At 42.8% G+C, this 25,230-nt stretch overlaps 1 protein-coding gene across 1 annotated transcript in view; it reads right to left on the bottom strand.

The window, feature by feature from the left end:
* Positions 1–25,230, bottom strand: part of LOC122812004 (inactive carboxypeptidase-like protein X2) — a 730,993-nt gene that overhangs the window by 87,910 nt on the left and 617,853 nt on the right. The window contains exon 19 of the mRNA XM_044084217.1: positions 14,755–14,894. Coding sequence (XP_043940152.1) covers positions 14,755–14,894 — 140 coding nt within the window. The remainder of the gene's footprint in view (positions 1–14,754; positions 14,895–25,230) is intronic.

Below are 25,230 nucleotides of genomic sequence, written 5' to 3'. Positions count from 1 at the left end.
GGTATGTATCCCGAGCTGAGATCCTATTTTGTAGAATCTGAGGGTGTGGAGTACAGGAGAAATCACAGACATCTTCTTCCTGTAACAGAATCAATATTGCAGCACTGTTCCTGTGATGTAGACTCTAGATCTCAAGGCAATCCAGACGATGTTCCTGTTAGCAGAAGGTGTCTTAACTTCTACTTCCATTCCTAATGATGTTCCTGATGTCCCCAAGATGAACATCCAGCAGAGGAAGACCCAGTTGCTAGACCTAATACTAATTTCTATGTCACACTGTTTGGTCGTATTTCCAGACCTAGTGTGAAATACACAGCAACCTGGACATAATTGTCTATATGTATTTAGTTCTCTATAATTGCATGTCAAAGAATAATTTGCACTAATTGCATGTCAATCAATGTTGTCAATATTGCATGACTCATTTCTCAAAGAGGGAGGATGTAGAATAGTGTATGTGTGTTGTACCTTTAAGAAACATTTCAAGGACAGCAGGTGCATAGAAATAGCAAGCACGTGCTAGCTTCAGTGCCATTTTGAGAGTGTATGCATGTATGAGTGTAACAGCTAGTTTGTTTGTAAATTTATCTAAGTTAAAGTTATTAAGCCTCAATCCTGACATGTTTGTAAATAATAACGGTGCTTGAACAGAGCCCACGAATGCTTGTCTGTTTTATCCTGACTGGACGAGCGATACTGGGGAGCAAATGGCTGTTAGTAAGGAAATAATTTTTTTGAGCTGGGACACAGGATCTATATTGTCTAGACATGGTAAGGCCTTAACTTTAATTCTGTTGGTTGCCAAAAAACAATCACTAGAAAATGGTTATCAAAGTTTACACCAACTTTATTTGGGATATTGAATATTGTAAAAGAGTTAAAAGAATTGGAAGCGGCATCTTTAGAAAAGGGAGGATGCAAATTACATAGATGTAAATGGAAACTGTGGGGAGAATACATGCATAATAACGTTCATGAGGAGGAGGAGTGAGGTTTAAGGGATAGCAGGAATTCAGCAATTTTTGTAATACTGGACTGATGATAGTGGCAAAGAAAATATACGTGATGTATAGCCTATTTAAATGGAAAAAAATGTTAAAATGGTTTGCTTTCTTTTCTGTTAATTTATGTTTGTCTATGTCTTAAGTTATAATTTAATAAAAATGTTTAAAAAAATGGGGACAGTCAAGGAAGGGTTAGTTGTGTAAGATGGAGGACCCCAACTCTGCAGTGCATTTTATGGGAAAGGATGGGTGAAAGTACAGTTGTGTACACTTACCATAAATGTAGATGTTCAAGTGTATTCACTGTTGCAGTCCTGGCTATTGGAATTTCCTGCTGTGAAAGCCACCAGCTGGCCTGACTACCAGAGATATTTCTTTCCGGCTCCTGGGCTGGCGGACACCCTGACCAACTTCAGTATGATCAGGTATAAAGGTAGCCTTGCTGTCAACTAGAAGGAGCCCTAAGAAGACAGGAGGTATCCAATGGATAACCTGACAGAGCAAGGGAGCCCTGGAAGGATCCCTTGGCAGAGTTGTAGAAGGACAGAAGGAAGCCTACATAGTAAGCTAAGGGGGGAAGGAGGGAGGGAAAGAAGACTACAACAGTGAATACATTTGAACATCTACATTTATAGTAAGTGTGCACAACTGTACTATGTTCATCGTGTTTCACTGTTGCAGTCACGCCTGTTGGGAAGAGTCTCAAAGCTGAAGAGGGAGGAAGGAGCCTAAGGAGAACAGAGTATGCCCTTCAGGTCTGCAGTGACAAAGGCTACTCTAGACTTGGAGAAGGCTGCCAAGTGGTAGTGTTTGGTGAAGGTATGCACCGAGGACCAGGTGGCAGCTTCTAAAATGTCCTTGGTGGGGACACTCTTAATGAAGGTGGCACAGGATGCTGCTGCCCTGGTGGAATGTGACCTAAACACTACTGGAGGTACTTTGCCATGAGAGCTGTAACAAAAGGAGATGGGATGGTTAATTAATTTGGAAATAGTTTGCTTAGAGGCTAGATTGCTTTCTAAGCCAGGGCAAAGGTAACAAACAGCTGTTCAGTCTTCCTTAAGATGTTAGTCTTGTCCAGATAGAAGCGTAACTGTCTGTGCACATCCAAGGAATGCAGAATTCTCTCTCCTTTGTTTTGAGGATTGAGAAAGAAGGAAGAGAGAGGAATGACCTGGTTCAGTGAGGTGTCAGTGACCACCTTGGGCATAAAAGAGGGGTTGGTTCTGAGAGAGAGAGACAGAGAGAGAGAGACCTTAGCCCTGTGGAAAATAAGAAAAGGTTCCACTGCCATAAGGGCCTGCAGTCAGAAACCCTCCTGGCTGAAGTGATAGCCAGAATCAGTGCTGTTTTCCATGTCAGAAACTTTAGGTCAGCAGAAGCTCCTGGCTCAAAAGGAGGCAAGGTCAGTTTCTCTAGCACAAAGTTAAGGTTCCAAGGAGGAGTAGGTTTCATTTTAGGTGGGGGTCTAATGTGAATTACTCTCCTAAGACATTGTCATAAGAGAGGATGGGATAAAAGAGGGGGATGAGAATGCACGTATGCAGAGGTGGAAGAATCATGGATTTTAACAGATGAATGAGATAGTCCCAGACTCAGCAGCCCAGTCAGGTATTCCAGGATGTTGGAAATATGTGCTGATTGGAGATCTAGGTGGTGGTGTTTGCACCAAATAGAGAATCTTTTCCACTTAGCTGAGTATGATTTCCTAGTGCTAAACCTTCTAGATTCTTTGAGGATGTCTAGCACCTGTTTACTTAGGGTAGTACCTCTGGTGGGTGTTGTGGGATCATCCAAGCTGCAAGGCTGAGGGTCTGCCAGTTGGGATGGACTACTTTTCCCCTGTTTTGGGTGAGAAGGTCCATCCTCTGAGATAGGAACCATGGGGTCTGGTTGGTGAGCTCGAGGAGGAGGAGGGGATACTAATATTGTTTGGGCCAGTTTCGAGCTATCAGAATTGCTCTTGGACCCTCTTCCCTTACTTTGAGAAGGACAATCGGTAGAAAGGGAATAGGGGGAATGCATAAATGAAAAGCTGAGTCCATTGGAAGGAAAGGGCATCTGTTTTCCAAGCTGTCTCTTATCTATTCCTGGTGCAGAATTTTTGTAGGTGTACATTTTATTTGGATGCGAAGAGGTCCAGCTGTGGAACTCCCCAAGTTTGGGTAAGGGTTAGAAAAATCTCTGGATGCAGATGCCACTCATGGGGGTCCATCAGATTTCTGCTTAGATGGTCTGCCAGGGTGTTTTCCACTCTTGGGAGGTATTTTGCTATGAGGTGCAATCCTATGGAATGTGCTGTTTCCCAGATTGGCATTGCTGGAAGGAACAGGGGGTAGAGTCTACTTAAGTACCACATTACCATGGTATTGTCTGTCTGTATTAGCAGGACTCCTGGTGTCCATATTTCCTTGAAGGCTAGCAGGCCCTTTAGTACTGTCATGATTTCCTTCCAATTGATGTGTCTGTCCAGGGAGTTGAAATCCCACTTTCCCTGGGTTCGGAGGTTCTGGAAGTGAGCCCCACCCCCCCAGGCTGTCTCTGAGGCATCTGTGGTTAGGGTTTGACTCTGTGGTGAGAATTTGAAGGGGAGGCCCTGATTCTGGAAGCAAGCCTGCACCCACTATGCAAACTCTTGTTTGAGGCAAGGGGTCAGGGGAATCTGGGTCTCCAGGGACTGTGAGCTCTGACAAATTCTTGAGGTACCACTAGAGCTTCCTCATATGTAGCTTGACAAGGGGAATCATGAGGATATGTGAAGCCATGTATCCCAGAGCTTGTAGGAATTCCTTTGCTGAGATGCAATCCCTCAACTGTATCCTGTAGAAATAATGCGACAGAAAGGAGACTTTCTCTGGAGGGAGAAATGCTTTTTGGAGAGGGGAGTCCAGAAGGTCCCCCAGGAAAACAATCTTTTGGGCTGGTGAAGTGTTGGATTTCTGGATATTCACTGTGAACCCCAGGGAACAGCAAAGGTACTGGGTGAATTTGAGGTCTGTGAGGAGTTCTGCCTGATCTGTGGACTGTATGAGGCAGTCGTCTAGGTGTGGATAGAGTTGGATTCCCCTGGTTCTTCAGAAGGCTACTGCTGGTATCAGGCACTCTGTGAACACTCTTGGTGTGATAGATAAGCCAAAAGCCAGTGCAGAAAATTGATAGTGACTGGATTCTGCCCTAAAGTGTAGAGATTTTCTGTGGGTTCCTGAATAGGAATGTGCAGGTAAGCATCTTTTAGGTCTAGAGAGACCATAAAGGCTTGGGGGGATTATCATGGGTAGTAACTTTTGAAGTAATAACATTTTGAACTTTGGCACCAGAAGAAACTGATTGAGCTTGGAAAGATCCAAAATGGGGCACCAGGAACCTTCCTTTCTGGGGACCAGGAATACCCTGGAGTAGAACCTTTTCCCATGTTGAGCTGCAGGGACCAGTTCTACTGTTCCTTGTGAGCATAGGTTTTGGATTTGAGTCTGGGCCTCTGTTTTTTTTTTTTTTTAATTTTTGGAAATCTATATAATCTGAGTATTTTAAATGCTCTTTGAAAGTGAGTTTGTTTCTATTTGCAATAATGTTTAGAACCCACCTGTCTGAGGTAATGTGGGTCCAGGTATCTATGAAAAGAGAGAGTCTTCCTCCTAGGCTTGGGATGGGGGGTGGAGGGAGGGTGTCTGAGTTATTGTTGCTCTCTGTATGTGGCTTGGGATCTACAAATCCAATGTCTGGGTGTTTCTGAGGTCCATTGCCTGTCTCTTTGCAGCTGTTGCCTCTTTCTATGTGGCCTATCCCTTTGAGGTTTCCCTCTGCCTACTCCTAGGATGGGAGGGAAAGGGCGAGTAGGCAGGAAAATTTCTACTAAACCTTGGAGGTTGCACTTGGAGGAAATCTTTTACTGTCTGCATTGACTTTGCTTTATCCTCCATCTTCTTAAGTACTTCTTCTGCCTTGGGCCCAAACAGAACATCCAGCAGTTTAGACTTAACATGGTCTGGAAGAGTTTGTTTTTTGAGCCAACCATGTCTTCTAATTACAGATCCAGTTGTAACAGCTCTACAAGATGCTTCCATGGCATCATGACTGCAATGGAGGGAATGTTTAATTACCTGAGCACTGGAATGACAGAAATCAGGCAATTCCTTGACAGGGTTTTCGTCTTCAAGGGTAGAAACCTTTCGTTTGAGCTGTTCAAGAATAGTCTATTAATACTTAATCATAAGAAATTGGCAGTTTAGAGCCCTCATGGTAAGAATGGCAGATGTATACACTTTTTTGCCAAACCTGTCCAGGGACCGGCTCTCTGAATGAGCTGGCTCTGGCCCCTTTGGGTCCTGGAGTGATCACCTCTGGGTCAGGAGTAGGATTTTTAGACCAGTATTTATGGGAATCCTGAACCCTGTAAAATATGTCTGGTTTATGTGGGGCAGGTGGAAGGGAATCAGATTTTTAGGAGGATTCCAGGAAGACATCCTCCACTACTTCCAGAAGGGTGGGAATAGTCAGAGGCTTGTGCTCAGGCAAGTCCAAGAACTCCGTAACTTTCTTCTTTGTTTGTAGGTAGTCTTGAGCCTCCCACTGAAAATGTTGTCTCATGGCATGGAGGATCTCTCCAAAGGTAAAATCCTCAGAGGGATTATCAGAAGGCAAGATTTCATCAGAATCCTCATAGGACGTAAAGGAGGGGACTACCTCAGAACCAGAGTCCTCAACAGAAAGAATGGGATCCTGGTAAATTTCTGAGGGAGCGTCTCTTTTCCTTTTCCTAGTAGAAGTTGCCCCTGGAGCTTGCATTGATCTCACAATACACATCAAGTTCTCGGCTAGTTTAATTAAATCTTACTGGGAGTCCTGTGAAGTTGAGCCAAAAGGCCTAGCTGAAGGCCTTGATTCAGAAGCCTTCCTAGGAGTGGCTAAGGCCTTATGCCTAAGGGCGTCTGACAACCTAATGTCTGTGTCTCGTGAGTGTTGAATGAGCACCAGAGCTGGAGTGGGCAGAGACCTAGTAGCACAGTCTCCAAGAGGTGTATGCTCCTCAGAAGCCAAGGCCTACAGAATGGTCGTGGAACTGACCGACAAGCTGATGTCAAGGGCTTGTGCTAAGGAGGAAGTACTGATGGCATGTCAGACTCTGAAAGGGTCTCGACAGGGGCCTGAGTCACCGCTACAGAAAAGGCAGGGGGCTACATAAGCACCTCACCTTGCTCAATGATCACAAGCCTGAAGGGAGAAGCAGACAGGGAATGACTGTCATCCAAAGACCTAACCTTTTGTTTCTTTTCTTTCTTGCACTTAGGAAGTTCAGATTTGGAATGACCGATGTACGCCCTAGACAATGAAGGAGCAGGTTGCTCACTAATGAACTTTGCTAGAAATTCAGCCCTATGGCTAACAGTCCTGGTATTAAAATGCTCACAGAAATGACAACTGGGGGTGTCATGGTTTTTTCCTAGGCAAGTAACACAAAGGGATGAAAGTCTCTGTGTGGGATCTGTTTACCACAATGGAGACAGTTATTACCTTCATCTGACATGAGCAAATAAAAGAAAAAAATTCCCCAAAGGGGTACTTATCTTACCGATGACACTTCTCTCTGGTATGGACTGACTAAAGCACCTGAATACAGCTTTGGGCTCTGTGGCAAGAAATGACACAGGCTGGCTACCTCTTTACCCGAACATATTGACACTGATCATGGCGTCCGCCAGCATGGGAGCCAGAAAGAATTTTCTCTGGTAGTCGAGCTGGCCGAGGGCTTTTATGGCAGGAAATCCCAATAGTCAGGACTGCAACAGTGAAACACAAAGAATATCTAGCCAATGTGAACAGACAGATAACAGAATCTGTTGTCTGTGTTCTGTCAGTTCATAGAAGCCTTGGAAAAAATATGACAATAAAAAAGAAGTCATTTCTTACCATAACGTTCCATCTGAGTTGTTTATCTTCTTTCATTCATCCCTGATGGGTTCAGTTCCAAACCCTTGGAATCGAGTCGGCTTATTACCAAGCTCGCACCAGCCAAAAACTATCGAGCTAAGCTTCCACCCACAATGCCCTTATCCCTGTTACCTCAGATCGAGTTTGCCCATGATAGACCAGAAAAGCAGAGGCCCCTTCTGCGTAAATGCCCTGAGACACCTGGACCCAAAGTAGCGCCCAGGAGCCTTTGGAGGGGGAAGGAGGGTGGGAAGTGATGAATGAAAGAAGATGAACATAGATGGAACATTATGGTAAGACATAACTTCTTTATCTGATGTTGTTAATCTTCTTTCCATTCATCACTGATGGGACAGAATCCCAAACTAGCTTGAGACACATGTGTGGCCCTTATGGAAGAACGTTCCTAATTACCATTGTGCTGAAGGCAGCTCTCCCTCTGGAGACCACATCCAATTTGTAATGACTGATGAAATTGTGGGCTTTAGCCCAAGTGGCTGTTGTGCAAATGTCATCCATAGAAGCCCTGGAGTGGAAAGCTACAGATGTTGCCATAGTTCTAGTGGAATGGGATTTAACCAGTGGCATAGTTTCTTTTGTGGAAGAGTAAGAGAAGAGTATACAGTCCCTTAGCCATTTCAATAAAGTAACCTTGGATACAGAATTTCACATTCTAGATCCAGAAAAGTAAATGAAAAGCTGGTCAGACCTATGCATAATTTTGGTCCTGTTTAAATAGAATCTCAGTTGTCTGTGCACATCCAAGGAATGTAGGCAGTACTCTCCTTTATGAGAAAAATTCAGGGAGAACACAGGTAGGTCAATGGACTGATTGATGGAGAAGTCAGAAACAACCTTGGGGAGGAAAGATGGATTCATCCAGAGTGATACTCTGTCCTTGTGGAAGGCCAAATAGGGTCTTCTGATGCACAGTGCCTGTATCTCTGAAACCCACCTGGCTGACGTAATGGCTACCAAAAACAAGGATTTCCAAGACAAGAATTTCAGGTCACACTTTGCTGCGGGTTCAAAGTGGGGGTTGAGTCAAAGACTGTAGAACTAACATGAGGTTCCATGGCTCTAGGTTGTCTGACAGGGGGCCTGATGTGTGAAACTCCTTTGAGAAAGGTTTTACATAAATGTAGTGAGATGAGAGGTGTACCATTCAGCCCATTATGGTAATTCAAAATTGCAGCCAGATGTACTCGTATGGTAGAAGCTGCGGCACCCTCCTCAAAAAACTTAGACAAGTATTGCAAAACCGCTGTGACCAGAGCCGAACATAGATCTAGCATGTTATCCTTTGACCAGAGAGAGAGAGAACCTTCTCCAGTTGTCTTGACACAGTCATCTGGTGGATGGTTTATGAGAGGCCAGCATAATATCCCGAACAGGTGAGGTGAGATAAGCCTGCCTGGCAATTAACAGAAGTGGAGAAACCAAGCTGTCAGCTTGAGACTGGACAGATTCGGGTGGCTCAACCCTTGGGGGTGAGCAATCAGGTCTGGAGGAGGGTCCAGAATCCATGGCAGGCATACCAGATGAGGCCAAAGGAAGAGGAACCAAACTTGTCAAGACCAAAAAGGGGCTATGAGGATCACTTTGCATTTCAACCGATGAGCTTTCTTTAGGAACTGTGGAATCAGAGGAATGGGGGGATAAGCATAAAGGGCCAATCGTGAATCAGAGCATCCCTCGGGGAGTCCCTCCACCTTTGGGGGGAATAGGGCACAACAGCTGCTGCACTTGTTGTTCGATGTAGAGGCAAAAAGGTCACAGAATGGCTGGCCCCAATGGCTGAAAATTTCTGCTACCACAGCGGGATTGAGGGACCACTCTTGGGGCAGGAGAATGCATCTGTTCAACTTGTCCGCAATCATGTTGGAACTCCAGGGGATGTGTATTGCTATCAGAAAGCGGTTGGAAGCTTATCACCCACTGACAAATCCTCATGGCCTCTCGACACAAGGACTTGGTTCCTCCTTGCTTACTGATATACCAGACTACTGACATGTTGTCTGTCTGAATTGCAATTGTCCCAAAAGGAAGAAATGGATGAAATGCCTGCAATGCTGCAGCACCGTTCTCAGTTCCAGAACGTTGATATGCAGGTTGGCCTCCAAAGTGGACCCTGGAAATGCCCCCCCCCCCCAATCAGGGAAGCATCCATGGTCACAATGGCCTTGGGCAGAGGAGACTGGAAAGGGCGATTCCAAAGTTCTGTGTCCTGCCTCATCCAACAAAGAAAAGGTCCTGTTTGCAGGCGTTGGTTATCTGAATTTGGAAATGTACAGGGTGGTGATTTGAGAACCACTGAGAAAGAAGAAGCCATTGGTAAATTCGCATGTGCAGCTTGGCAAAAGGTACTATCAGGATTGAAGCTCCCATGGATCCTACGGCCTGAAGAACTTCTCTTGCTGAGACTTTGTTTAGACAGAGTATCACCCAGAGTTGAAGCCTCAGTCTCTGGAGTCTGTGAGCTGGGAGCAACACCAGACAGGATCGGGTGTTGAAGACTGCTCCAATAAATTCTATCTGCTGGGTAGGGACCAGGTTTGAATTCTCACAGTACACAGTTATCCCCAAAATCTCAGCCAGAGAAAGTGTGTATTGTAGGGCTGTTACCAGAAGATGCTTGGTGAGGGCAGTGAGGAGCCAGTCTTCCAAATATGGAAACACCCAGAATCCTTGCAGTCTCAAGTGAGCTGTGACCACTGCCATGCACTTTGTGAACACTCTGGGGGCTGTAGAGAGACAGAACGACAGGGCACAAAACTGGTAATGATTGGACTCCTAGCCGGAAGTGAAGCAGACTCCTGGAGTGCTTGTCCATTTTAATATGGTAATACACATCCCGGAGATCTACAGAGCAAATCCAATCTCCCTCCCTCAGAAAAGAGAAGATGGACTGAACCGTGACCATCCAGAATTTGGTTTGGGTGACAGACTTGTTCAAGCTGCTGAGATCCAGAATGGGTCTCCAGTCCCCTGTCTTTTTTGGTACCAAAAAGAATCTTGGGTAAAAATCCGGATCTGCATTGGTCTGGTGGGACTGGTTGGATGACTCTTTTTTTGGCATAGCTTTTCTATTTCTGAAACTGCCTCTTCCCTCTGACTGGGTGGAATGTCAGGAAGTTTTATTGGAAGTTTCAGATAAGAAATAAGGGGAATGGTGTAACCTCTGGTAATTATACTCTGCACCCAAGGATCAGTGATAATAGAGTGCCAGGCAGCTTGGTGCAGAGAAAACAACCCCTGACTGCTTCCAGAGGCAAGCAATTGAGCAGTTCTTCAGGAGCGCTGGTAAGACTGTCCAGAGAAGGAGTCTTTGCAGCCTTGGTTACCTGGACCTCCTCTGCACCTATAGGGGTGTCTTCCAGAGTTGTTACCCCCTCTGCCTCTGGGGATATCATTACCACATGTGGCATGGAAAGGACCCTGAGATTTTTTTATGCCACATCTTCCCACTCCTCTGGTTCCTGGGAAAGGAGCACTGAGGATTGGAAAAATGAAGGCCTACAGCAGATAGGGTCTTACAATCCTGATTGCACCTGGCTAGCATGTCCTTCACTTTGGAGCCAAAAGGGGAAGATGCTTTGATGGGAGCATTCAGAAAGGAAGACATGAAGGGATCCACAAGGTCCAAATGTGCATCCAGGCATGACACCTCATAACAATGCCTGAACCCGCAGCAATAGCCACCCCTTCGGTTGCATGTAACAGCAATCTCATGGATGAGTTGCAGATCGATTCCAGGGTAGCAAGCTGTGAAGCAACTTTGTTCCATACCTCGTCAGACACCTGTCATATGAGTGTTCCAGAGAGTTCTGAGATAAAGTCTCTTTGGAGCATTGTAAAATGTGCCAAATAATTCAGGGACTGAAAGGCAAAGGTTGCTGATGCAAATAGTCGCTTCCCCAATCTGTCCACGGCCTGGGACTCCCTGTTGGCTGGATGAACAGCAGGACTCTCTTCAGCCAGATCCTTTTTCGTGGCCACCGCCACTACCATAGCGTCAACTGGTAACCCTCTGGGTTCTCCTCGGGAGGGTAAAGAATTCTGTCAGGTCTCCGAGGGATCACCTCAACAGAGTCAGGGTTTTTCAATGCGCATTGCACAATGAGCTGGACTAGCTTGTCAGCAGGTTGGGTCACCCAGGAGGTAGCTGGTTGGGCATAAAAAGCCTGCAGGAACACAGACTCCTCAGAGGAAGGCTTGGAGGGCTTCCAGTCACCCCTCTGTTTTAACATTTCAAGGAGTTCTCTGAAGGAGACATCATCAGGGGGTGACTGTGGGGAACTTTCAACATCATCATAATCCATGTCTTCTGTTAAAGACTCCTGTGAGTGAACGTGCTTCCTCTTGCACAATCTCTTTCGTGGGGGGTCCTCAGTGGGGACGTCCGAGGAGGACTCTGAAGAGTGGGTACCCTGAACTGGGGTTTCCTGCAGTTTCCCTGCCTGGTGTCCCAGGGAGGTGGTCTGTGGCAGCAGTAGCTTAGGGGGAGAAAACTGGGGTTCAGACATCGGTGGAATGCTTCTGGAAGTGACAGCCCTCTCCATCACATGGAAAGCAGGCCCATCTGAAGAGGGATGGGAGCCCAGAACTGAGAAGGACAACCTCGGAACCAGGGTCACACCCTGCTCCATTGAACCCACTCCAGAGGATGGAGCCTCAAGCTGGATCAGTATAGATGAGGCTACCGGCACCGAGGATGGAACCGAAGGACTACACGGAACCGTGCCCCGAACCGAGGAGCCTGCCGCCCAATCACGAGATTGAGGAAGGACTGGTTCAGCAGGAACTGAGGACCAAAGGGACAGACCCAGAGCCTCAGTGAGGTCCACTACAGGTGCCGAGACAGGGGGTTCCGAGGAGGACGTCAGAGCAGAAGGCTTTGGAACTGGGATGGCCAAAGGAAAAGAATAGGATGGAGTCCATAGAGAGGTCAACCCAAGTCCTGCCAGAGGATGGGTCTTGGAAAGCATGGGCATCTCCCTGGCTGCCAACAGCTGCTCCACAAGATGCACCACATCAAGTTCAGAAAGGCGCCTGGTGGATCTAGTGGATACTCTGGACTGGGAGTTAGGTCAGTCTAAGAACAGGCTACACACTTAGCCTAAGAACGGGTCTATGGACGGGGAGTATCGGGTCCATGGTGCATGATCTGCCAGCACTGATGTCGCAAGTTTAGAGACAGGAAGTAGGGGGGGTCGAATCCAGTGTTGCTGTAAAAGCACTAGGTACCAAAGGGACACTTGGAGCTGAAACAGGAGGTTCAATCATCACTGCAGAGATTGGCAACGAAGGCATGCACTGTGCTGAAATGACTACCACTGCCAAATTCATAGCAGGTGTGGTGAGGTCTATAGTCGGTGCCAGCGGAAGCATCGGAGCCGGCGATGAAGCCAGCACCGATGTAGTAATAGTCGAAGTGCTCGGAGCAGATGAGAATGGTGCCGAGGAGGCAGGCTTATGCTCCGAGGATAACTTCTGAATTTTTGGTTTCACAGACTTACCCTGGTCACCTGAGGGTGAAGAGAGAACCAAATGGGGCCTTTTCTTAACTTCCATAGGAGGGGTTGAGACCTCCATCGCAGAAAGGGCTCTGAAAAGGGAGATGTAAGTAGTCCCTTCAAGATTAGTTTATTCTTGTGCTCGTTTAGAGTGCATTGGCTGAAACTCTGGCAAATCCCACAGGGAGGCTGCACCGAAAGGTGGGACACTCCAAACAATAAACACAATCATCATGAGCATCGCTATGGGTAGTTTACGATTACACAAGGGACAGTGTCTGAAACCAGATGTACCATTCTTATATGATATCTTGAAAAGTAACCACAACAATTCAAACTTCAGAAGAAAGAAACTCTAATTTCCTGGGCTAGGAAAGATTTAAACACACACAGAAAACATAAACAAATCCAATATCATAAACACACCAATAGAAAGAACAGAGAAGGAATACCAACTGTGGTATTCAAGGAATACCACAAGGGTAGAGAGAAAAAGGGCCATACCAACAATGGTACTGAAAAAGGTTACCAAGGGGTAGAAACAGAGAGAAATATATCTAACACTACTGTATTTCAACAAAAAAAGAAACTATAGCTCACAAAATTTTTGAAACAAACTAGTTCAGACAAAAATATCAAATAATTTTCCACTTAGCTGAGAGCTCGGCTGAAATGTGGCTTTATGGCTACATGGCAAACGAGATGTGGGAGAAGGGCATTGTGGACAGAAGCTTAGCTTGAAAGTTTTTGGCTGCCGTGAGCTTGGTAATAGGCCGACTTGGTTCCGAGGGCTCGGAACTGAACCCATCAGTGATGAATGGAAAGAAGATTAACAGCATCAGATGAATACATTGCAGCGCAGATATATTCCTACTTCATTACTGAAGAAAATCAACAAATTGTCAGGTTGTATAGCTGGCTGAATTGGTGACTATGGACCCATTAGCCCAATCCTCATGCCCAATGCTGTAGCTAGAGTGAGGTACAGTGGGCAGTTTCCCCAAGGGCAAAATGCTATGGGGCTTGAGCAGCACTGCGGAACAGGTGCCAATTGATAGAATTATATAAATTAAAACTTGTTTCCCTCATAGCAATAACATGCACTTGACAGAAAATATATATATATAATTTAGAAGAACTGATTTTCCTTCACAGTAACAGAGGTTTGGTAATCATAATAGCAGTGAGATATTTTTAGAAATAGCATGTGACATAGCATCTGCAAGTGAAGAAAAGAAATATGCATTGGCTTAACAGAAATGTGCTTGTGTGGAACAAAAAGTATTATACTTCTGAAGCTTGTTGAAATATCTTAAACAGCTGAATGTACAGAAATATTCAAATGAAAAGGAAAATGGCTAACACAGCAGAAAAAGTTACAGACTATCCTATCAATGAAAGAACATTTCTGAAAGAACATTTCGGCCTGCTGAGAACTGTTTTTCTCTGGATTGAGATAAAATGCAGACAAAGAAGGCTTCAATACAGGAAAAGCATGTTTTCATCATGGACAAAGTTTTGAAACAATGAAAGTGGCCGTACCTGCAGGTAATTTCAATTTAACGCCGATCACTCCCAGAAAGTCTTTTGTGCAATCACTCAGTATGAGTGCCAACTCTTCTCTACAACCTCAAGCACTAATAGTAGTTATTTCAGCAGCTGTGGTTGAGATCATGGCTATTTAAATGATTTGCTTGCAGTGTATATGAGTGTTAGGAACTGTACCTGTAGAAATGAAATGGTACTGCACTTTGTTACAGTTTGTAAAAAGTTTTGTATTTCATACAGTACATATCATAATAGCTTTTTGCCTGTGGAGATTTTTTTTGCTCCTCAATTCTAGCTTGGGGGTAGCCAGTTGGGGGATTGTTGGTACCAAACGACCTAGCTACAGCTCTGCTCATGCTACTAGGCAAAGTTGGACACAGGGCATGGGGTGGAATGTCAATCAAAACAGCAGGTTCAATCCTTAGCTAAGGGTGGCACATGGCAACAGTGGGAGCAGATGCTGTCATAAATGACGAGGTGGGGAAGACATGATGAGAATGTAGTTAAGCAGAAGATGAACAAGGGGAAACTGCAAAAACATTTTTTTTTTTTTTCTATTTCTTATACTAGGTGAAGTGAAGTCAGCAAGCAGCCTAATAAGCACCTTGTGCATGAGACAAATTTATGAAAAACAGAATAACAGTGGTCATGAGATATCATCTTATAGCCTAATATAGTTATGCCAAGGCCTTCAGTGCTCCATCACATGGCAGAGATACCATATTGTGACTATTAGTGGATACATCCTTGGTGCTTACCTGTTCCATAAATACAAGTAATGCCTCTCTGTTGTTCTCCCACTCCATGGCAAGTTCACTCTCATGGGGAAATTTGTCACAGCTCACAAACACAGACAGCTCGAAGCAGTTGGTGTGAAGGTAACTGAAGTCATTCATACCTGGAAAATACATTAGATATGAGGTAAGGATACAACTTGTATCTTGCTGTCACATTAGAGGTATTTTGGCTAACAGTGTATTTAATGTATCTTTTTCTGTAGAAAGGTTTGATTTCTTAGTACAGATTTGAAACCTGAACATGAACAACTACATATGGCAGAATCCTTGCATTATATGAAACTATTGTGTTTGCTTTACGACACACCTTTTAATGTGCTTACTGTTCATCAATTACTAAAGCATGATAAAGCAACTTTCTTGCTACTGGCTAAGAGAGGGAAACTCTGAAAATTCCAAAATGTTTCAGAAATCCATTCACTGATGCAAAAATACAGTGGTAACAGTATGTTTGTCTCTGCTGGGTGCACAATCACATCCTACAAATGCTTATTGGGAATTCATAAAGGTACCACAATGTGTGTACTTTCGCGTACACATCGTTCTAACCTTTTGGCATTCAGAGACAGTCCTAACACAGTGCTGCATAGTGCTCTATGAAGAAGATGTGCAACACAGTGAATCATCACTGAATCACCTGGGCAGGTAGATTATAACAGCCAGCCTTACCACTTTGCAGGAGTAAACTTAGCCAAAAGGCCGTATTTATTTACCAGCATGTAGACTATCATGAGAATTGGGGGGGGGGGGGTGAACATCTAACCACCAGGCATAAAACATTTGTGCTGTAATGGCCCTTAAACTATTACAGGAATCAGGGTTTGATGGAGGAACCACTAGTCACCAGGCAAACTATACTTCTTCTATAATGGCACTTAAACTATTATGAGAATTGTGGGATGGGAGCGAAGCATTAGCCACCAGGCACATTATACTTGTGTCATATTGCACTTAAACTGCTACCAGGATTGGTGGGGTGGGGCATACATTAGACATCAGGGAGTGATCTAAACTCCCGTGCATTAACTGCACTTCAACTTGTACGAGGATTGGGGGGTGGGGGGAACACTAGCCATTAGGCATACTACACTTGTTCTGCAATGGCATTTAAACTATTAGGAGATTGGGAGTTGGGGGGGAAACACCAGACACCAGAGAGTACTTTAAACTCTTGTGCTCTAATGGCATTTCAACAAGTATGGTAATGGGGATGGAAAGGTGGAGCTACTAGATAGGGGACATCATCATGCCTAACGTGCCTCTAAATCCAAAATACTGTGTCATGGAAGCAAGGCCTTTTAAGTGCATAGATTAAATCGCTCAGGCAGGTAGATTAGCACAGCTGGCTAGGCCCTTTAATGAAGCTAATAATAACAATAATAATAATAATAATAATAATAATAATAATAACAATAATAATAATGCGGAACAAAAGCCAATTTCTGAGACAGATTTTAAACACTGCACTCAAAAAGTTGCTAGAATAACAAGTATCACAATAGCATACATTTTCTGAAGAATATGAAGTCTGAACTTGAAATGTATATAACTATCTACTTACTCAGGACAGAACTTCAGTTCTTGATACATTTAATGACAGATTGCTGGAAGAACTTAGACATAAAACTGTATTAAAACAATATAAGAATTCCAAAAGTGGATTAGACAAAACTAATTTATACTGTATGCCACCTGTGTGTTTTAAATTTCTTGTAAAGTAAAATTTAGAAGTATATTTTAAATAAGATATGTGTCCCAAAGACATGATGGTTTATATTGCATTTCCTGTAATGGTAATTACAAAGAAATTGATAAACACAAATTTATCATTTGCATTTATGATGTAAGCTGCATAAGCTAGTGGATTCAGGATCTAGACTGCTATATGATACATTGAAGTGTTTTGCTGAATATAGTATCACATTTCATCATGATGATGTCTAATAACGATGTTAACCATAAAATGAATAATATAAAGATGCTAAAAATATAAGATTGGGGTTAATTAAAACTGTCAGTACAGTTATCACAGTAAAATTAATAATGTACTGGCATCACTGTAGCATAGTGAGTACCATTCTTGCTGGTGGTGGATTAAGTATACCTTGGACCTGGGGCTCTTTTCAGTCCATGAGCCCTCTCCCCTTAACACACTCCTCCCCTGCCACAACTCTCAGTCCCCTAGCCATCCCTGACTCATTATTTTAAGGGGATTACACACACACACACACACACACACACACACACACACACACACACACACACACACACACACACACACGCACGCACACACACACACACACACACACACACACACACACACACACACGCACGCACACAAATGCATATGCGCGTACATACACACACACACACACACACAAACGCATGCACACACTTTCTACTGGATTCATCTTCCTTATTATTATTATTATTATGGGGTCTATATTATAATCTTGAAGGTTTAAAACTTCGAATCACTAAAGATCGAACTTTAGTGATCAAAGTCTTAAACCATCGAAACCAAAAAAAATATATACTAAATTAAAAAAAAAAAAACTAAATAGCGTGTAGGCAGGGGGGCAAGCCCCCCACACCCCCCCCCTACTTAAATATACAACTCCAAGAACGCACTACATTGAAGTAAACATAAATCTTTCCCTACGGAGATTTTCCGTTTAAACGTTCGATGTAGTGCGCTTTCGGTATTCTCGTGTAGACAATATTGTCTTCAACATTGTCAGACTTCGAGATTTTAATATAGACCCTTATTATGCATAAGAACTGGAGACAGCATTTCATTCTCTGTTACAAGGATTCTCACCAAACAAAGCAATTCTAATGGGATACGTCATATTGAATTCTGCTTGACATGAGAAATGTAGGTTGTCTTGTACTCAGGACATTAGGTAGACTACATGATCCAAGTTACCCATATCTCACAACAAAAGTATAGTTGTTTAAGTAAACTTACCATAACAGTAAATGTTTGAAATGATCATTGCAGTAGCCTTGGCTATGTTGGTTATATCCTGCCAAGGATATAACAACCAACTAACTTCTAAAACTTCAGGGCACCTTCCACACACTCAAACTGTCAGGCAGCTCGAGTTGAGCTGACTAAAAGACAAGTTTGGGCAGCAAGCTCTTCAGAAATTTCCTGCTAACTGAGAGAGGGAGGCAGAACCTTGAAAAGACAATGCTAGGAAGAACAAAAAATAAATAACCACATTCTGGCATAAATACAACACTGAAAAAAATAAGGGTGATGGAGGAAGGGAGTGGCTACTGCAGTAGTGATCATTCGAGCATCTACTGTTATGGTAAGCTTACTTGCACAGCTATACTGTGTTCATCATATAGATCACTGCTGCGGTACCCTTAGCTGTATGTGTAGATAACCCTAACTTCCTACATTTGGGAGGTCGAAGGAAGTAGAGTCCAGAAACCTCTGGAGAATGGTCCTTGCAATGCCTGATCTATACTTAGAGAAGGAATCAAGCTTAAAGTGCTTTGTAAAGGTATGTATCGAGGACCAAGCTGCCCCTTTTACAATACTTCTAGAATCTAACCCTTTCCAAAAAGCCACAGGTGAGGCCAAGGTCCTGACACAGTGGGCCTTGACCCTGCCTGGAAAAATGTTGTTGTGTTGAGTATAAGTAAGGTAATAGCCTTACACAACCATTTGGAAAGTCTGTATTGACATAGGTTGTCCTCTCTTCTCACCTTCACAAGAAAAGAACAGGTCCAAAGGAGCCATTTTAAGCCTTGCTACTTGAAATAACCTATCCCATATGGTGATAGATTGGCCTTACCCACCCCATAGTCAATAATTATACATCATCTCCAATGGAATAACTGGGATCATACCATAGATAATTTTAGAAGACCCATGCATGAGATAAGGCATTAAGCAGCTGCTTCTGTCCATTAGTAGTACAGGGGGCAGTCCTGGGGCAATTTGTCTATTTTTCATCAATAGATCTAAGTTATGCTTGAATATGGACAGGGATGAACTTTGTTTTATGTGGAAGGGAAGTCTGTTCTAGAGCAGCAGTATCCTTCACAAGATATATTTGTCCCTTCAAATCATTCTGTTGATGTTGCAGAAGAGGCTTATCTTCCAAGACTGAGTATTTCTGATACCATTTGACTTGCTCGTGTGCAGTAAATCCATCAGTAATGGGTTGGAGGATGCCTTGTATGCTAGACACAGGTCACCTCTTAACAGTCTGTAGGATACCAATTATAGTGACAGTGCTTTGCGTTTGTCCATGTAAAACATGTTGTTTAGGCCCTGTATCCTTTTAGTAAGGTATCTCTGTGGGTGTTCCATTTATTGCAAGTGTGTGGATAGATACATACCAAAGGGGGCATCATATTCAATGACTGGCCTAATGAGGGTTGAGTAAAAGGGGAAAATAAAATCCCAGAAAACACAACAGGATAGTCCCTAGATCTAAACACAATCCATTTGTTTGTAGGGTTCCTGTTATATAATCAAAACACAATCCTTCAAAAGCGTCTTGATCAAACTTGAAAGCACAAAACAGCAAAATAGCGAAACGGCATATAAGCAATTTATTTCCCTGGGAAAGAAATCGCTTGGCCGCCTCCATTACTTTGCCGTTTTTGTCATTGTAGTGTGATCTCGGAGTTGGTATATTTAAGTAGGGGGGTAAACCCCCCCACACACACACTTTAGGTAATGTTTTGAAGTTTTTATTTTTATATTTTTTTTTTGTGGAACAGCGATTTTTTTTCCCCTGGGAAAAAAATTGCTGTTCCGAGTGTTCGAGATTGTAAGCTTTTGCTTACATGGGGTTGATAAATTAGAGTTCACTTTTTTAAGTGTTCACTGATTTAATATAAACAAGGGTCTATATTAAATCAGTGAACACTTAAAAAATGTGTCTATTGTTGTAAGAAAGTCCTTCTTTCTTACAACTATAGACACATGTTGTGTCAAACGTAAGGTCACTTTAGGCATAACATTCAGATTAGTTCTCAGAGAAACCCTGTAACTGTGGAAAATGAGATAGGGTTGACTCCCCATAAGAGCTTGCATCTCAGATAGTCTTCTTGCAGAGGTCAGAGCAATCAACAAAACTGTGTTCTATGTTAAGAACCTCAAGTGAGCCAGACTTGTTGATTTAATTAGACAATCTGATTGGTTCAAATGGATCAAGTGCTAGCTTCTGTAACATAAAATTCAGATCCCAAGAAGAGACCACTGGTTTTCTTGGAGGCCTCAAGTGAAACCCCTTACAAAAACCCTTTAAAATGAGATGCCTTGAAGGAGGAGTGTCCATGGGCAGACATGCTGAAATGTCCACTAAATGAACAATGACAGATGATTAAGAAAGGCCATAGGAAAGTAACTCACACAAATATTGTAAAACTACAGAACAGCTACCTCTAAAAAGGTGATGGTTACGTTGTTGTTGGCACCAACAAGAAAACCTTTTTCCATTTGATAATTTATGATTTTCTAGTAGCAGGCTTTCTTGCTTTCATTAGTACCTGCCGCACATCCTCAGCAAACTGGTGCCTACAGGAAATTAAGACCCTATAATCCAGGCAGCCATTTGAAGTTGATTGGAGTTGGTGGTGTGTCAAACACCTTTATCTTGTGTGAGTAGATCCATTCTGTGAGGAAACTTGTGGTAATTGTCAGGTCTATACTACAATATTGAAAGATGTAAATACCGAATGTTTAAATGTCGGACTGTATTCAGCAAAAGCTAAAAATATCGAAGCAACAGAAAAACAAATTTTTTCCTAGGGAAAGAATTTGGTTTTCTGTTGCTTCGGTATTTTCAGCACTGTGGTGGAGAGTTACGGGTTGGGTTCAGGTAAGTGCGCGATTGAGTGTGGGTTAGGTTAATTAGGGTTAGGGTGCGGTTTAGGTATGTGTGCGATTGTGTGGATGTGAGGGTTAGGGTGGGTTAGGTGAGTTAGGGTTAGGGCATGGGTTAGGTATGTGTACAATTGTGTGGATGTGAAGGTTAGGGTGGGGTAGGTGAGTTAGGGTTAGGGCGCGGGTGAGGTGAGTGTGCGACAGTGACGGACCTTAGGGTTAGGGTTTGGGTTAAGGTAAGTGGATAGTTAGTGGTGTGTGTATAGTTTAGTGTAGGGTTAGGTGTAAGATTTTAGGTGTATGTGTGTGGATTGCTGTTTGTTTGGTGTGCTTGTGTTGTGTGTATGTGTTTTGGAACAGCAAATTTTTTCCCTAGGAAAAATTTGCTGTTCTGTATGTTCGTTGTTTTCAGCTTTCACTGAATACAGTTTGACATTTAAACATTCGGTGTTTACATCTTTCGATATTCTAATATAGACCCGTAATTGTCTCTAGCCATTTCCAAAAGAAAGGAGAACTACTGTTGCCTTGGCCAGAAAGGGAGTCACCACAATGATCTTGGAGGATTCATTTGGATCTTCAGAAGTACACTGGACATCAATGGAAAGGGTGGAGAAAACATCCAGGAACATTCCTATAAAAAGAAAAACAAGGCATCTGTCTTGTCTTCCAGACTTTCTTGAATGGAGTCTTGAAGCAGACTCTTGCCAGCTGACAGTTTAAAGAGGAGGCAAATGGGTCTGCTAGAGGAACTCCCCACAGATGGATCAAATCTTGTAAGACCACTAATCTAGTTTGCATACATGAAGGTCTGACCTGTCCTGCTCAGCTTGTCTACCACACAGTATTCCTCTGACAGAATGAAGAATGACTGCCGAGTGCGATTGTGCTGTGAAGATATATCCCAAGCTATCATGGCTAGTCTGCAACAAGGGTATGACCTGGTTCCCCATGCTTGTAGACATACCACAAGACTGTGGCACTGTCTGAAACAACTTATAGGGTCCTGGGGATCAAAGATAATTCAGCGATTTGAGTGTCTTGATCAGGGCAAGCATCTCTTTTACATACATGCTTGCATATGTCCTAATTGTCCCACAAACCTTGCACTATTACCCCTCCTGAAACTGCTCATGAAGTAAAGTCTGAGGCATGTGAGATGCCTGATTCCTTTGGAACAGGGAAGGATAAGGGGAGACCAAAATTTACGGATATTTGGTGCCTCCACTAAGTGGACAAAGGATGGTGATACTAGGACTAAAGAGACCTCAGATACCATTGTATCTTTCTCATGTGGAGTCTTGCCAGGGTTTTCATGAGAAACACAGATGCCATGAGACCCAAAATTGTGCGGTATTCCCTCACAGTGACCAAAGTCTGAGTGGAAAACCTTAGAAATAGATCTAGATATAGATCTATTTTTTCCTATGCAAGAAAATCCAATTGAGGTGTCCAGTTGACACAATCCTATGTGAAAAAGTCAAAGAAGACTTTTGAATGTTCTCTTGGAATTCCAGCTACTGAAAGAGAGCTCTCACCCAAGTGAGAGATTCCTGACACTTTGAAAATGACTCTGCAAAGACAAGCAAGTTATCCAGTGAAGAAAAAATAAAATGGATACTCTGTAGCCTGCAACAGGCTGTAACTGTAACTAGACATTTTGTGAGCACTCCTGGTGCACTGGATGGTCCAAAGGGTAAAGCAAAAAACTGATAAAGTGACCCATACATACAAACTTTAAGAAATGCCAGAAGTCTAAATGGTAAGCATCTTTTAAATGCAGTGTTACCAGGAAGGGTCAACAGATTGTGAATTGACATCATTTAGAAGTTAAGCAGTATCACAAACAGGTCTAAGGAAGAAAAATCCAGAACTGGTGTACAAGTATCAACTTCTTTCTTTCTTTGGCACTGAAAACATCCTTGAACAAAAACTTCCCCACCATGGGAAAGCTGAATTGGTTCTATCACTCACTGGAACAGCATGTAATGAAGAACAGGTTGTAACAAAAGTGTCTGGTCTGGAGGATGAGGAATAACCCCCTGGTGTGCAGGAATATCCTCTCACTGCCATCTATAACCTTGATGAATGATCTTCAGAACTCATTTGCCTGAAACTGTTACCAAAGAGGAAAGTCTAGATTCAGACTTTCTGGAAGGGAAAAGGGACTGCCAGGATGGAGGCAGGGAGAAAGTCTATTAAACAGTCAAACTGACTAGATGGACTCTCCTTGGGTTTGGGGGCTCCTGAATTCTTTTTGGAACACCTTTGCCAGTACGCAAAAAATTGGATAAGGAGTTAAGAGAATCCTTTAGAAATTTTGAAAAAGAAGGGCAGAAAATCTTAAGAGATTCACTGATTTAACTTACTCCTTTCTTCACATTTTTGATCACCTCTGCAGCAAAGGAACCAAAAAGTGAATCTCTATCCACAAGAGAAAATAAAATATCATTATTCACATCCTTTTGGGAGGTTCTGTGAATGCAGCCAAGCAAACCTCCTCAAACCAGTACCAGAGGCCATAGTCCTAGAAGAATTATCAGCTGAGTCATACACATACACTCACTGTCAACTGTGAGCAATGATTAGTATAACAGAAGAAACTAAATGATTTAAAGCAGATTCTTCCTCACAAGAAGAAACTGCAAACTAAACATTCCACATACTTTCACAATTAGAATAAACATTAACTAACATGTGAGCCTGTCAATTCAAAATTGTGAAAATCAAAGTTGCTGAAACATACACTATTTTTCAGTACCCATCAATAATCCTCCCATCCTTATCGAAAAATTAGGATAGGATAACTCTTTAGCAGCAGTAGGATTAACTAAAGCTATAGCTGATGGGTCAAGTTTGGGAAGATTGTATAAACAGTGAAGACTGAGGAACTTTATACATTGTATATGCCTTTTTAGGGGGCAGCAGACTGGCTATCAGGAAAATTACAGACACAGACACACAAATCCTCCAAAGCTGACAGAACTGGAGGAATTGGTAAAGGTTCAGGAAATTTCTTCTGTAAACAGCTCATAAAATTTTCTGAGGGAATGAAAAAACTCAGTGTACTTTGGGACTTTCATATTCTTGAAAAATTCTCAGAGAGTAACCCCAAAGGGAGAATCTGATGAATATTTCCCCTGTAAGTCTGAGTCAGAAAACTGAGGGAAAAGACTGTATTTGTCCCTTCATCTTCCTGTCCAGATTGAGAATTTTGAATCTTTTTAAGAAAAAAGGTATCATTTCTTTTACCAGAAAGCAATAAATAAGATGGCCCAAAATCCTGAATAAAACCCTGAGCCAGACTCAGTAAACTAGTCCTATCTAAGGAAATTGAAGAGTAGATACATGTTTAATTTTCTGTTTCTTTTTGACAGAAAAAACAGGGCCAACAGTGTTTAAAAAAAAATACAGCAGCTTCCACAGGGATGAGCACAACATTCTGACAAAACAGGGAAGGCCTCTCTGTTCCTTTTTCCAAGACCAACAAGAATGGCTCTCCCTTTCCTGCTGAGGGGACCCAAACAGCTGCAGAGGACATGGTTAACCATCAGTTCATAGTGGCTATAGGTGTTACACCAGAGGGATCCAGGATAAAAGAGTGGTTTGAGTTACAACAAATGGCCTCAGCAGAGTCACCTACCTGCAGCTGAGGCAAAGTACTAGCTTACTGTGGTGGCAAAAGCTGTTTGCTTATTTTTTTCTTTTTGTGGTTTGATGTAGGATTGACTCTGAGACTGATAGTTTGTTCCATGGTGAAGATGAATATGGTACCTCTTTTCCAGGGAAAACTAGCAGCAAATGCCAATAAAAAGTCCTTAAAAGTCACTTTTCACACAAAACATAGTAAAAAGGACTTCTAAAATACTTTGCCAGCTTGAAAAAAGTAAAATAAACAATTTCTCCACAGATTTTTTTTTTAAATATAACAAACTGACAGGAAAAAAATAGTGCTCTTGTTTAAAAGTACAATACAGTCTTCTGACAGTTTGCTAAAATACAAACTCCTAGCTTTAAAATAACTTTCATGAAAGCATTAATAATAAACAAAAATAATTAAATGGAAGTTTTGTTTCCCTAAAGGGAACTTATCTGCCCAGGAAAGGAACAACAGAAGTCAACCGCAGATCCTCAAAAGCTTTGGAGGAGAGTACTCTTTGGTGACAGTAAAACACTGGAGGGCTTGTCACCCAAACTTGTCTTTTAGTCAAATCAGCTCAAGCTACCTGACAGTTTGGCATGTGGAAGATGCCCTGAAAGTTTGGAAGCTGTCTGGCTGTTACATCCTTGGCAGGATATAACCCATATAGCTAAGTCTGCTGCAGCAGTGATTAATAGGTTCATAGGTTGGTACTAGGCTATCGGCCCTAGGGCCTATACAAGCCTAGCCATAACAATTCCCTGGATATTTCTTCCCACAATATTTACTTCCCTGGACCCCTGTCTAGCAGGGCGACTAACGTTATTCCTGGGGTGAATTTCCTATCTCCCATCCAATATGACAAACATTTCTACTTTTCCAGGTCTACAGAGAGGGGGTGTTATATAGTAACATTCAAACTATATGTTACAAAGCATCA

Source organism: Protopterus annectens, chromosome 9.part0 (genome assembly GCF_019279795.1).
Source record: "Protopterus annectens isolate FY-2018-M chromosome 9.part0, PAN1.0, whole genome shotgun sequence".
NCBI lineage: Eukaryota > Metazoa > Chordata > Ceratodontiformes > Protopteridae > Protopterus > Protopterus annectens.
Note: the sequence above shows the minus strand (reverse complement) of the source record. Positions and strands in the feature narration are given on the sequence as shown.